General features: G+C 39.7%; 1 protein-coding gene across 8 annotated transcripts in view; it reads right to left on the bottom strand.

Moving 5' to 3' along the window:
- LOC110075998 (TLE family member 4, transcriptional corepressor) overlaps positions 1 to 15,669 on the bottom strand; it is a 172,416-nt gene that overhangs the window by 85,665 nt on the left and 71,082 nt on the right. For 4 of the 8 annotated variants that reach the window (XM_072992242.2, XM_072992243.2, XM_072992239.2 and 1 more), the window contains exon 6: positions 5,410 to 5,484. The exons of the other annotated variants lie outside the window; for them this stretch is intronic. In XM_072992242.2, the coding sequence (XP_072848343.1) occupies positions 5,410 to 5,484 (75 nt within the window). The remainder of the gene's footprint in view (positions 1 to 5,409; positions 5,485 to 15,669) is intronic. 8 annotated transcript variants of the gene reach the window in all.

The following is a 15,669-nucleotide window of genomic DNA, read 5'->3' as shown; positions in this document are numbered from 1 at the left end:
CTCCCATAATAATAATAAAAAAAATCTAGAGAATTGCAAGCCACTGACACTAGTGTTTCTCCTCCCATCTGAAGCTATCTGATCAGCTCTTTCAATGACAATGAGTAATGACTATCTTTTGTTTTCTTGTACTCTCTAATGGTAAAACAGTAAAATATTGGCTCAGAGGTCACAAAACCGCATGAGGCAATGTTCAACTCTTCTCCCTTCAGCTTGTGCCTCCTGGAAAATCCATTCCAGAACATCATGGGAAATAAAGTGCTAGGGATTAGTAAAAAAATTATAATCCCCTCTTCCAGGATTTGAAAAAGTTATCTTTTCAGAAAACTCAATTGGCTGGATAGTTCAGTGAGTTGGGCATCTGACTGGGAAGCCAAGTAGTTGGAAGTTGGATTCCTTACTGTGTTTTGCAGGAGAAAATCCAGCCTGTATAGCCTTGGACAAGTTGGCACAGTCCCAGAAGTGCCCCGTAGAAGGGAATGGTAAAGCACTTCTGTGTACTCTCTACCTGGAGAACCTGGAAAGCGTTGCCATCAATGTGGATCGACCTGATGGCATAACATTATTTTCATTATATAAACTACCATCTCTACATAGAGAGACACAAGAAAAGGAATGGGAAGGACCGGAAAAGGAAGAGAGGTATTAAGAGAAGCAATGTTGGAATATTAAGAAAAAACACCCGGAACATGAAGAATGAGAAACTATTTTCATCTCACTTAGTTTCAGTTATATTTATAGCAGGCTTCCCCAATAATCCTTCATCCCTCTCCTCTCATAAATTCCTTCCATTATTTTTCACCGAAAATAATTTTTTTAAAAAAAAATTGGCTAATATTTAACTGGTGTCAATCTGTCAGTAATTTTCAACAAAACATGACCTGTGAAAGAAGTCATTATAAGTGTTTCATTCCATTAAACACAACTAGTTTACTGTCAGGAGAACAACCCATCTCTCAATGTTTCAAGTTCACTTCAGCGTTCCACATTTAAATGACATGGAACAGTGGTTTGCTTCATTTACCAATGAAGGCAGAATACTGCAAAGTTAACAAGGTGTTTTATTAGGTTTCATGAAATCCTAGTATCAAGCTATGAAGGATCTACAGCGTACCATACATACATGTTTAGACTAGAACTACACAGTAAAATTAATTTCAGTCAGGTCCCAGTTATCCTTACTTATTCCTGCGGACATGTCATTGTGCAAAGAATTATACTGTACCCTCTTTCTACCCACATTTCTGATTATTTATTTTGATCATTTACATTCTGCCTTGATATGTTAAAATATACAGGTACTCAGGATAGTGTATTTAACAATGGTGTTTATTCATATAAATGAATCATCATTATTTCACTGGCAGGTATGAAAAGTGATGAAAACAGGCTGGGAAGAGCCATCCTGGGCTCAGAAATTAAAACCGAGCGCAAACAGCCACCTACTGAGGCGAAACACTCATACAGGCTTAAGAAAATTAAATGTCTCTCATGAAATAATTTTATTTTTCACATTTCTTCATTTAAGTACACATGCCACCATAAGAATCTAGGTTAGTTTGAGAGACTGGAACCCAACTATATCAAAAGAAATTTATAAGCAACTAACTGCTCTGATGGTATTTACTTCCTGCAGTTTATAACTCATGTAACATGATGTGAGGTGAGAAGAAAGGGTTCATCTGAAATTTTTTTTAGCTGTTTAAAAGCAAATCAAAACTGTGCATTCTAGACAAAAAGATGCAGGGCCTTTGACTAAAATGATGCTGAGTGTTTTTTAATGCCTAAAAATCAGGGTAAACCGAGGCTCACATTTTCATAACTTACAGGGAAAACACTTAATTCTTTTTAAATGACCTTTTAAAATTTATTTTGTTCAAAGAATATTTAGATAGCGGTAGTTTTATTAGGTAATGAAAACTAATTGGGAAATTATTCATCTTCTAGTCTCCCCTCCGGAGCGTAAAAGCCATACAACAAATGTTATTCATGATTCTACACAACCCACTCTGTCTGATTCATCCCCTTCTTTCTAAGGGGCACTCCAGAGGAAATAAAGGTTACTCTTTCCCATTTATATTTTTTAATTGACTGCTGGTATTTTCTTGTGGTCAGAAGGATAGGAAAGAGCGCTCAAAATAGCCTATTAAGAAAAACAAGTTACAATCAGGCCTCTCTCTACAGTACTGTCAGCAATGATCAGACTGCCCCTATTTCCTTGTTAAAAGACAGAAGCATAAATCAAGGAATATCTTCACTACAGATTGATTATTCGGCATCCCTTATCCACATCTTCACTCAGCAATTTGAATTTTAATGAAAGTAAATGGAATAATTAGCATTTCAAAGCGTGTTTGATACACTGCATTTTTTGAGAGACAGAGAAAGACTTTTATGTATATTCCAAGCACAAAAGAAAAGGAGCATTTTTGTGAGTGGGCAGAAAAAGGGAAGGCACTGTTGTAAGGTTTTCATTAGAATAGCTTAAACAATTGCTTGCACTAACTGAATAATTACAGATGTGAATCACTGGGCTATTAGTGATTTTTCTCACCTTTATTTTATGTGTGTGTGTTCTCCTGAGCAACCATTTTATCGGCCTTTAGCACCAATTCATAAGAAGGCTCTTTCATTATTATTAGTATTTTGTTTAAAGTAATAACAAAAAAGACCTGGGAAACCTTTCCATGTTGCCACTGTGTCTAAGTGTTACTTCTACTGCTTACCATTCAGAAAGCAGATTAATCCCCCCCAAAAAAAAGTCAAACAGGACTGTCAACGTATGAGACTAAATTTAGTGCAAAAATCAACTGACAAGATTTATTCCAATTGATATCAGTCTTCAACTACGAGCCCACTATGAGCACTAAGACCCATATTGCTACCTATGTCTCATTCCTTTAATAACATTTACAGTGGTGCCGCGCTAGACAATGACCTCACAAAACGACAAATCTGTATGACAATGAGTTTTTGCAATCGCTATAGCGCTTCGCAAAACAGTGTTTCCTATGGGCGATTTTCGCTGGACGATGTTTGGGTCCGTGCTTCACAGACCATTTTTCGCAAGATGATTTTAACAGCTAATCGGCACTTCGCAAAAACGGGTGTTTTCGGGACAGATGATTCGCAAGACAGCGATTTTAACAGCTGATTGGCGCTTCACAAAATGGCTTCCCTATGGGCAATTTTCACAGAACGACAATGATTTTTCCCCATTGGAATGCATTAAATGGATTTCAATGCATTCCAATGGGGAAACACTTTTCGCAAGATGATGTTTTCACAAGACAGCGATTTCAATGGAACGAATTAACATCGTTTTGCGGGGCACCACTGTATTTGGGAATAAGATGTGTGACTTTCAGTGCAACATCCAAATACACAATCTTGGGATGGCTAGTCTCTAAACCAGTGGTCCCCAACCTTGGGTCCCCAGATGTTCTTGGAGTATAGCTCCCCAAAGCCTTTATTACTAGGTGTGCCTGCCAGGATTTCTGAGAGTTGTCACCCAAGAACATCTGGGGACCCAATGTTTAGAAGCCCTGCTCTAAGCAAAGGCTTATGTGCAATTGGAAAGTGTTTCTCCAACTCTAGCCACTTGAATGCTGCTCCAAAAGCCTCCCCAAACTTACAGAACAAGCTTTTTGGAATGCAAGCAGCTGAGATATGATGAATTCGTGTGGGATAAAATGGGGGTGAATGACACATATGGACACATTATGTGCAGCTTTGTGGGCCTGGGATCAGAGCATAGAATACATGGATTTCACAGCAATCTGTTCCAAATGGATTTGTTTTGAGAGAAAGATATCAAAACAACAAACCTAAGGACAAGATACTTCCATTCTTGCATTTTACTCATACACCTAAATTCAACATGGCACTGACACTTCCACACCTGGGCAATGGGATTCCCTTCTTGCCCTCCACCCTCTGAAGTCCTGTGACCTGCCTGGAAATCAAGCCTGGAGAGTTTTCCAGCTCTCCAAAGCATGTTTTTAGGATGCTGAGAAGAATGCAATGGGGAGACAGGATTGGTCCCTCCCACTTCTGCTAGTACTCACAGTTCTGCCAGCAGAACTCCAGGGCTGGATTTTATAGTTAAAATAAAGGCATTCAGACACTGCAAGTTGCTTTCCACCAGCATAACAGCAAACCACGTCAGCAACCTGTCCATCTGCAGCCTGCTGTGGCTTGAGTATATCTATATGGGATTTCCAAACGTACCAGTCCCTTGCTTGTGATGTCCACATACCAGTTTTCCTCAATTGGTATTCTTTAAATGGGCCCAAAGCAGAGAGCACAAACATTTGAAAAGAATGAATCCCGTGGAAATAGGTACATGTGGTGTGTGGCTTACTGACCACCTTGGGGGAGCTTTGTCTGGCAAGGATCTCAAGGCCTGGCAATGAAATGTTGCCTCTGGCTTCTTTCTTCGCTCACAGAAGACACATGCTACCATGAACAATGGCACAATGACGGTGTAGAAAATCAATCAAATCAGAGAGGCAATGTGTACAGATCTATTTGCTCTGCTTGACAGCTTGTTGCTTTCAAGATATATTTTGTCCTCATGTTTTATCATATTTTCAAATGGAACGTTTTGTTGTGAACCACCCTGAGGGCTTCAGCTGGGTTACAACTTACAAAAAAAAAAAAAAAAAAACCCAAGCAAACATTAAATGTAGGGCTTGCAGAAGCAGCTTCTGCCACGCGTGCATCCTAGGCACTATCCAGCTTGGTCTTTTGCTATGGCAAACTGCCACTTCCTCAGAAGGCTCATTTCCGATCACAACTCTGATGACGAGCTCACAGCTTATGTTGTTCATAAAAGCTGATGCCTGTGATCAGGAATAAAATCTGCACAATATCTTAGAAATGTGACTGGCACAGCATCTCAAAGGGCTGGGTTCTTCTGATCTGCTAACAATGTAACAGCTGTCTTCTTAGTTGATGCTCATTTTCAGGAATGTGAATTGGGATAATGGGAAATTATAAAAGGTCAATGGAAGTCCTGCATTTGTGAGTTGGTTGATAATAAAAGTCTCACCTTCCTGGTCTGTAGCACAGGTGAGTGGTTACAGCAAAGGGATGGCCAATTCGCAGCAGCACAAATGAACCAGGTTGCTCAGTCCATTGGGGCTAAATCCAATTATCAGTCTCAATTAGAGCAGGCCTACTGAATCAATGAGACTTACATAAATCTTGACTAAGCAAGTCCAGTTCATTCAGCGGGTCTACTTTAGCTGGGATAACATTTGGATTTACCTCTTGGCATCCAACGCAGTTTTGACCAGCTGAGAGAACTAAACTTAACAACAAAAACAATGTCTTGGAACAAAAAGAAAGAAAATGAACTTTAAAAAAAAAAAAGACTATTAAAGCTAAAATGGAAAGACCACATACCCCAATGATTGCGTTCAGTTCTGCCATGGTCACTTGCTTGGCACGTTCCACAGCCTGCACCACTTGTTGCTGGTGCTATAAATGAAGATCAGAAACAGAATAAAATTATTTGCTTTCTAGTGAATCAAGCATAGAATTTTCTATTTCTTTTTCTCCTCTAAAAATTAACTAGAATTCCTTCTCCTGATTGCATGCAGGCCTGAAATAATGCCTCAAAAGGGCAGGGTGAATTTGTAAGATCCTGCAAAGCGATGGTTTATTTTATCAAAACCAAGTAATTAGCTATAATTTAACTTTTATATCTCTTTTCCCAGAGACAGGGAAGATGAGCAATAACAGCATGCCAATATTTTACTCAGGAAGAAAGTGCTGTCTTGAACTAGAAGAACTGTTCTCCATGCTTGAAGGTTATTGTGAACATAATGATTATGGTGAACTTGAAAAACAATGGGGGTGTGTGTGTTTGGGTATTTACATACAATAGTATTTCCTCATCAGAAAAGCAAATGTTAGTTCACATCTCCGTAACTTGTGGACACAACTGCTTACTTGCAATATAAATACCTCTAAATTTGTCCCACCCTTGTATTTGTTTATGTCAATACAGGGATTAAACCAGTGTTGATCCAAAGAAATCAAAAGAAAAATAGAGAGAAATGGGAGAGCGAGACAGTATGGATTTCTATACCCTGGCCTTCTGTCTATATCTAAATAATCTCAAGGCAAGTTTGCTAATTCAGGATTACTACAACTCTGGTTACAGAAGACAGACATTGACACATTTCAAAGAAGCTCAGCTATAGGAAGACACACAGAGAATCTTTTTTCACGTTTCAATCAAAATGTGAAAGAGTTTGACTGCTTCCTGTACTAAAGCCATAAAGGTTACGCCTGCAAATTCTAAACATGCTAAATTGGAAATTATAATAGGTAGTAAATTGGTGTCGAGATTCAGACTGAGGTGGCTTTTTCTGATGTATTATACTGCTTTGATTGTTGTGATTTCTCTGCAGAATCTGTTGTCTTGAGTTGGTGCTAAGAGCTTTTTGCTGATGTTGCTATAGTTAGATGCCTCTGTAGAACTACACTTCCCAGCATAACCTGCCTAGAAGCCGTAACAGTCAGATGCAATTCTTTTCACAAAGAATGAGGTGAATATACTGTAAAGATGAAAGAGAGTTCAATTTGACAAGTCTCAAACTCGTTCAGCTGGTTAAAATTCCACTCTACTGCTATGTAGGCTTGCACACAAAACAGAAGCAAAAGCTGACTAGACCAGAATGTCACAAAGAGTTCCCATGTTGGGAACAGGATTCGCCTCACACTCCAAGAAAAAAGTAAAATAATATATATTTTATCCCTGCAAAAGAAGAGATTGAAATGAATGGCCAAATGGGTAGGTAATGTATTAACTAATGCAATACTTTTCAGGTTCTAACTAATTTCCTGTACATTTTAAATATATGGGGGGGGGGGGGGGAACCGTCACAGCAAACATTTAAGAAATAAAAAGTAAATTTCACTCTTTATACAAAAGAAAGTAACAATATTACTGGTCGTTTCATGGCAACAAAATTTGTTATGACCTCATTAGCTAAGAAAGTAACATATTACAAGTAATGTTGTTACTTTCATCACAAAAAGCTGAAACTCTGGATAGGCTGGGAAACTACACTTCTTCTTACTCTTTGACCTCATTTTTTGCCCCATCTATTCTTTTTTTTTCAACTTGTACTCATGGTCTCCCCTTTTTTTTTCATTTAGTTCTCCCACTTGCATTGCTACCCTTGAGTTAATCTAGTACTGTATTGCTCTTTTCTTTTCTGCCATTACACTTTTCTTCTAAGAGTGTAATGGCAGAGAAGACAAAAGCTGTGGTTCAACTTCAACTGAATGCTGAATTCCAGGAAAAATCTGGAGTGTTTGTGTGGATTTGGAGGTACCCAAATGGAAGCAATCAGACTCAACCTGGTTCCAGTGTGGATCAGAACCATCTTGAATTGTACCAGAAAATATGGCATTTGGAGAGTTAAAAAATTTTTAAAAAAGAAAAAGCTGAAAAAGAGGGAAAGGGAAACAGAGTGTAATACCATAAAAATGCTGAAATAAGGAAAAGGAGGAGTGTGATAATTTAACACATACACCATTGAAAACCCTCCTGCACTCTCTAATCACACAGAACATGGAAAGGGTCCACACAGAGGTTACTTAAGATGTATGTTCTTTTCCATGCTATGTTTTCCCACAGTCATCTTAACAACTTAGGCAAAAACAAAGGAAAAATAAAAAATTTAGAAGACAAAAATGTTGTGGCACCTTAAAAGACTGCCATACACTAACTTTCCTGAACAAGTCTACTTCCTCAAACACAACAGTGGGAGTACATGGCAAATATTTATACATTACTATTCTGTACCTGGGGCAGCATACATGCCACAGAGTGCTTTACCTCCTTTCACCTTTTAGAACTGTGTGTGTGCGCACACACACATGATACACCTACGCACATATATGTACACAATGAATGTTTGACCTGGGCAGGTTTTGAGTGTCTACTTGAGCCAAACTAAGTTTAAGCAACAGTTTGTTGCTATGTTATCCAGCCCTGACCCCCCTCTTCCTTTGCAGCCATGCACTGTTGCCCTAGGAGAGTATTGCAATTTTGCATTTAAAAAATTGGACTTCACAAGAATACCCCTCCCCTCAAATATAGGTGAAATTATGATCAGTCCAAAGTAGAAAGCAAGATTAACAAATAACACTGGAAACTACTTTCCTTGCTTGCATGTCCTAAAGGATGTGACTGTCAGTTTCTGGTTTTGACTCAGAACACCGACTAGCAAATTGCTATCATGGCAATGGTATAAAGTGTGGGACACAATATGTCTCTAAACTTCATTCCACTCCTCTTCATCTAATAGTGCATGAGGAGTCCTTTCTCCCCCCCTGCCACCCCCCCACGACCTAATCCAACAGGAAGAATGCCCATTCCTGTACTGAGCAGTGAACTGCAGATCTGAACATCTTTGTGTCCAGACTTTGGCACTTCAAATTCTCTCTATGATGTCTACATTTTTGCCATGTTTCACAGTGTCATGTAAAACACCACTATACATAATTATAGCTATTTGCATAACTCTATTCAGGAGAATGGTGGTGTTCCTGGAATTCAAAAACCCATGAATCTATGTCAAGACGGAAGGATCGCAGAAATGATGTAGATTCCAGTTTGGGGGAACAAAATCAGCAGTTGTTCTCCTCCTTTCTATTCTTTCTTTTCTTCCTCTGGAACTTTCAAAATATTTTTTCACATCCTTCTCAGATCTAAATCTGCAGCCCCAAACTCTGTTTGATATGTGTTACATTCAGACTGTCTAGACACCAGTACAAATCTCTGATATATCTCCACTTTCAACCCACAGTTCCAAAGTCAGAGGGGTTTTCTCTGTGCCCCACATCTATCAAGCAAAGCAAGCTGCTCACCTTTGCTTTCCATTACCCATTATGAACTATAAGGAACAGAGTTTGTGGCTATGCATTTAATTACCATGTTTCCCCGAAAACAAGACAGGGTCTTATAGTAATTTTTGCTCCAAACGTTCATTAGGGCTTATTTTCAGGGGATGTTTTTATTTTTTTTTTCCATGTACAACAATCTACATCTATTCAAATACATCTTCTGGTTGCTGCACAATGGTGGAGGGCAGGGTTTCACTTAACTAGGGCTTATTTTTAGGTAAGGCTTATTATATTACGAGCATCATGAAAAATCCTACTAGGGCTTATTTTCAGGTCAGGGCTTATTTTCAGGGAAACGGTAGTCCTCTGAGATCAGTACACCATCCCTGTTCCCTTGCTCATTCAGAGCTGCTAGGGAGATGAAGGTGCAGTAGCTTAACTCTGTGCCAGAAGAATATCTTGAGATCAGCACACCTGCCAGGAACAGAACAACAGAAGATTTCCAGTTCTGAGATAAAAGGGAGCGGGGGATGACTTCACAACTATCCCAGCTTAGCTTATGGATAAAAATGGAAATTATTGCAGAAACCTGGCACAAGGTCAAAGACAAGATCTTTCCCTTTGGTGTAACCAGTTCTGGCAGAAATGAAAGCCTGGTTAGCCAAAAAGGCAAGCCAACATTTGAGGAACCCTTGGGCAACCATCGGTATGCTTTGAGACCTGCCAGTAAGAATAGGTATTAGCGTGAGGCCCAAGGAAAATTAAAAGAGAACCAGGTAAGTACCAGGAGCATCAAAAGAACGTCATTCCCAGAAAAAGCAGTAAAACAGAGGCAGAAACAACAGGGTATTTGATACAAATGCCAAAACAGGTGGGTGAAACAGAGATCATTCCAGTGAAATTAATGCTGGCTCATTCATTCTCACAAATAACCACTCACTCAAGCAGTACACATCGCCTCGAGCAGTCAGAAGATAGAACACACAGCAGCTATTTGCACAAATAAGCTGGGAGAGAGACCATCTAAACCAACACTTTTTTTCAACTGACTACATTTAGGAGAACATAACTATAGCAGTCAAATCAGGCACCTGATCAAAGGGGGGGGGGGAATCAATGAGATCCTTGATTATCAAATCTGCAGCAAAGACAGAAAAGGTCCTGCCGGAGATGACACTGCATGCCGTGCCCCAAAGAAAACACAGCTTTACTATGTAAGAAAACACAGAATTACTATGTGAAGAAATTGAAGCTCAAAAAGCAGTATGCATAGATTATGCTATCTAACCAAAATTTTAGTGGTGATCTTGCAATATGAGTAGAAACCAAGAGGGCATGGGAAAACTAAATGTCATCAACTACCCAGTCATTCTGAGGGGAAGATGTGATTGCAGGCCTTCATTTCCAGATATAGTTATTTATACTCCGACAAGCAAAATGGTGACTCTTGATTTAATCACAAGCAATGCTAAGGATTTGAGGGAAGACAAACATTCTTAGGAACAGGCGTAACACGTAGAATTAAATAAAATGACACTGGGAAAGCACTCCAAACAAAGAAACAAAGCCACATTTTGCAAATTATAGGGAAGATGAAGCATACAGTTAGAGAATCGTATCCCTTCAACTAGTAAAAGAAAGATAATAGAAAAAAACCCTATGATGTTTAAAGAAGATGGTATCTCACGCATCAGAAAAGGCACAAACAAGTTAAAAAACGGTGTCACTGGGGATTAAACTTTAAAATCATGTAAAATACAACACAGATGTCTTTAAGTAAAATATGTGCCACCACAAAGAAGAAAAGAAAAACGCAGACTTTGGCAAATTTACTAGAAATAGAGAGAAAATGGTCTAAAGATAAAGTGGTTAAAATAATAGGTGTCAAGCAAATATTGGAAGGAAAACAAAGAACCCTAAGTAGGTGAGTCAGTCTTTGTTGTGGCTGATCCTGGTGCGATACAAATATCTGAATCCACCTTGCCCTGCCTGCCCCATCCATATTCATCTGTAAACCTGAAGGGGGGGGGCAATTATGGATTATCTGATTTGACAGAATTAAAAAATTATCAAGGGTTGATAGTTTAGAATGGCAGTCCAAGGGGTCTTAGTTGACACAAACCACAAATGTACTACTGCCTCGCACTAGCTGTGCAGCTTCTGCAGACACACTCAAATGATGCGGATTCCTGGCTGCAGATACGTTACCAGAATAAAATGGGAACAATCCTAACACAACTAATAGGCATCCTTCAGTCTCAAAAGACTATGGTGACGTGCTCTGTATGGAGGACTTGGAACAACGTTTAGTGTGGCTGAAGAGGCCAATTCGACAGTGACAATCTCTTCCACACTGAAGACAAATCCAATCTGTCTCCTGTCCAGCTCCCTGGTTTTGCTGCTTTTGTGACTTCCTCTTTGCCTCGGCCTGCTGGACAAGGGTCTCTTCAAATTGGGAGAGGCCGTGATGCACTGCCTGCCTCCAGGCTGAACAATCAGATGTCAGGGTTTCCCATCTGTTGAGGTCTATTCCTAAAGCCTTCAGGTCCCGCTTGCAGATATCCTTGTATCGCAGCTGTGGTCTCCCTCTGGGGCGATTTCCCTGCACTAATTCTCCATACAGGAGATCCTTTGGAATCTGACCATCAGTCATTCTAACACAAAGCATTTTAAAACTTCTATTGTATGATTATTCCTCACCAGTGTGTGCAGTGGCCATCATTCTATGGTATTTATGTAGTAATTGTTTAAGCTGCCACAGCCAATTGTGGCAAATTGACCAGGTGCCAAGATGCATGTCAATCATGTGCCTAGCCAACTGCAATGTGTCCCAACATCTGGGCAATTAGCTGCTATTAGCCCCAGCAAGTTACACAAAGCTTACATGAACAGCAGTAAGATTCCTGCCAGTGTATCAGGCAATAGTTACTAATGTTCTTCAAGCTATAAATCTGAAAAGCACAAGGAAGGCTTAATCACAGCTTCTTTCTAAATGATTTGCTTTTCCTGTTTCATATTCTGAGAAGCACTGGATGGAACATACGATTTTATTGTTAGGGCCAGAATCCTGTTGCTCCTTCAGCAGAGTGCTATGCTCCACCTCCTACAATACCAAATGTGAAATCCAGATTGATGTTGTGTCACTCCATTAGAAAGAATGGGGCTTATGTTTGCCCGAGAAGATACACTAGATTTCTCACTGCACAAGTTGAGAAAAAAAAACTGACCTGCTTCTGCAATGGTCAGAGATCATTGCACATGCAGATCTAACATGCAGGACTCTGGTCTGAAAAATATTTTGACCCAGCAGCAAATATGTTTGTGAGGGCTACTACAGAGATACCCAAATATCCCTGTGCTCTTTATTTAGTTTTATCTCGTTTAGGATAGGTACAGAGTCTGAATTTCCAAATACACTGGAGATAACACTTACTTTAAAAAGATTTAGAAAAGTAGGTTTAGCACAAAAAGTCAGTGCCACCCCACAGAGAGCTAGCAGAGCATTAAAAAAAATTCTTAGTAGTACACACTGACTGAAATGAGATTTAAGAACTGGAGGATTTTCTTTATGCTGATGGGAACTAGAGGAATTGGGGTGGGTGGGAAAAGTAGGTCTTAACTACAGTAAGAGGCTTTTCATCTGTTGTAAAGAACTGGACAAAGAGAAACTGAAGACATTGTATTCCTAACTGGTAGAAGCTGCCGTTCTCTCTCCTAAACCACAGCACAAAATATCCATGGCCAGACTATAAGTACTATAGCATCTTGGCACCATTTCCTTCTGAAAATTAAACTGCATAGGCATATATACATTGATTTTTTTTTTTTTTGAGGAAGGGGAGAGTTCAGTGGAAGAAGAGTTCAATGGAAGAAAAGCATGCAGCACATGCTCAAAGAAGATTTTGAAATGATTTGGTTAATTTTGTGGCTAGAGCAATTCAATGAAGAAACTGAAACTGTCAGAGATTTTGTAAACTTTGGTTCAATCATCAATCCAAATGAAGATTGCACCCAAGAAATCAGAAGAAGACAGAGACTAGGAAGGGCAGCAATGAAGAAACTAGAAAAGATCCTGAAGTGTAAGGATGTATCACTGGAGATCATCCACGCTTTTGTATTTCCCATCACCATGTATGGGTGTGAAAGCTAGACAGCAAAGAAAGCTAACAGGAAAAATATTGATTCGTTTGAAATGTGATACTAGAAGAGGATTTTGCAGATACCCTAGACTGTCAGAAAGACAAACAAATAGATCCTGTCTCGGGAGGCAAAAATGTTGAAACTGAGGCTGTCCTACTTTGGGCACATCAGAAGAAGGCAGGATTCTCTGAAAAAGACAATAATGTTGGGGGAAGGTGGAAGGCAGCCGGAAAAGTGGAAGACCAAATACTGGATAGATTGACTCCCTAATGGAAGCCACAGGCTTCAGTTTACAAGTACTGAACAGAACAATTGAGGATACATCATTTTGGAGATTGCTCATTCATAGGGTCACCATAGGTTGGAGGTGACTTGACAATACATAACAAGAAAGAGCAATTCATTTGAGCTAATGGAGGGCAGAGTAAGTTTGATGTCAGTGGAGATGACACTCAGGTTCTATTATGGTTAAGGCACCTCAGGGAGAGTTGAAGCAATCTATGCATGAGAGTAAAGAAACTGTGCAGTCAACATATTCCTCATCACTTTAATCTCGTTATAAATCAGAACATGCTGCATAAACATTAGCCCCTGATGTCACGTTAGTTTTTTATTCCCAAAGAAGGAGCACCTCTTCTACCCATTCATTTTGTATTTTAGATTACAAGTTCCATTCTGGATTAGAATGGCATATCTATTCAAAAGCAGATTGTTTGCTATTCTACATTATAAATAAGGTGATTTCATTCTTCTGTCAGCTAGACTGCTTTCTTGTTGGTGGAATATACCTCAGTCAACTAGTTTAGAGTACAGTGGTGCCTCGCTTTACGATTGCCCCGAATCACGACGAATCCGCTTAACAACGATCTTTTTGCAATCGCAATTGCGATTGCAAAATGATGGTCTAAATGGGGGGATTTCCCTTTGCCATGATCGGTTCCCTGCTTTGGGAACTGATTCTTCGCAAAATGATGTTTTTCTAACAGCTGATCGGCAGTTTCAAAATGGCTGCCGGGTAACTAAAATGGCGCCCCGCTTTGTTTAGGGACAGATTCCTCACTATACAGGCAGCAAAAATGGCCACCGTATGGAGGATCTTCGCTGGACAGTGAGTTTTTACCCCACTGGGACGCACTGAATGGGTTTCAATGCGTTCCAATGTGTGTGTTTTTTTAATTTTTTGCTTTACAATGTTTTCGCTTAACGGCGATTTTCCTGGAATGGATTATCATCGTTAAGCGAGGCACCACTGTACTATGATGTGTTTCATATGGGGCTGCCTATAAGGAATCCTCAGAAACTGTACATGGTCCAGGATGTAACAACATGAAGCTGGTCTGGGCAACCACTTACCTATTATACATCTATACCAAGTCTGCACTTGTTACCAATTACTCCTTTGGACAATTCAAACAGAGCACAATGGTCTTTAAAGATCCCTTAAACACTGCCTCCTCCCCATAGTAGCTTGCTGATTACCTAAAAGCTATGGAGGAACCCTTTCCTGGGTCCCAAATATTGTGGAAGCATGGGTGATGGGGACAAGAAAAGGGGTATTCGCAATCAAGCTGCAGAGCTTCCTTCCCTAGAAAGCTAAGTTGGCTTATCCCTTGACTGCATTTTTCCATATGAAAAAAGACTTCTTCAGGCAAAATGTAAAACTTCTTCTACATGGGTTTTATCAGCTTTTCTGTTTTTGCATCATTACTATCAGGTTTTGTGACTTTGCTGTATTTTATTATAGATCTTAACTGCTGTAATCTGTCCCGAATGATGTGTACGTTTTTGTATAAATAAAAATAGAACAAAAATATCCCCTATGGTTCACCAACATGTTCTAAATCAGTGGTTCTTAACCTTTGTTACTCGGATGCTTTTGAACTGCAACTCCCAGAAACCCCAGTCAGGACAGCTGGTGGTGAAGGCTTCTGGGAGTTGCAGTCCAAAACTCCTGAGTAACCCAAGGTTAAGAACCAGTGTTCTAAATTGACAAAGGATACGTTCATATTTAAGATACAACTGCTCTGCAAAAAAACATAGAAATGTCCTTGTCCGTTGGTATGAAATAAACATCTAGCACAGTGGCTCCCAACCTTGGGTTCCCAGATACTCCCAGAAGCCTTCACCACTGTGCTGGCCAGAGTTGTAGCCCAGGAACCACTTGGACCCAAGGTTGAGAGCCACTGGGCAGAATCAGCATAACATCGGTCTAATCCTCTTCCAGAATCCGAGAAACAAGCAAGCAGTAGATGGTCCACTGGGAAGGGACCAGGATGCCAACAGAAGACCACAATCTACTTTCTGCCTACCAGAAACAAGTTCTGTGCAGATGTTTTGTTAGTTTCCCACTTCGTTAACCACAGTTTATTGAGAATATACATAACTACATTTATATTATGAAAGCCAATCTAGTGTAGTGGATAATGCTGGATTAGGATTTAGGAGACCTACATTCAAGTCCACAGTTGGCCATGGAAATTCACAGGGTGGGAGGCACTGGTAAAACCACTCCTTAAATACAGTGGCGCCTCGCAAGAAGAATTTAATTCATTCCGCGGTTAATGTTGTCTTACGAAATGCATTTTCCCATAGGAATGCATTGAAATCTAATTAATGTGTTCCTATGGGCAAAAAAAGTCAGAACAAAGTCAAATTTGGTTT

Source organism: Pogona vitticeps, chromosome 2 (assembly GCF_051106095.1).
Source record: "Pogona vitticeps strain Pit_001003342236 chromosome 2, PviZW2.1, whole genome shotgun sequence".
Lineage (NCBI taxonomy): Eukaryota > Metazoa > Chordata > Lepidosauria > Squamata > Agamidae > Pogona > Pogona vitticeps.
The sequence above is the reverse complement of the archived record's forward strand: the minus strand, read 5'-3'. Positions and strand labels throughout refer to the sequence as shown.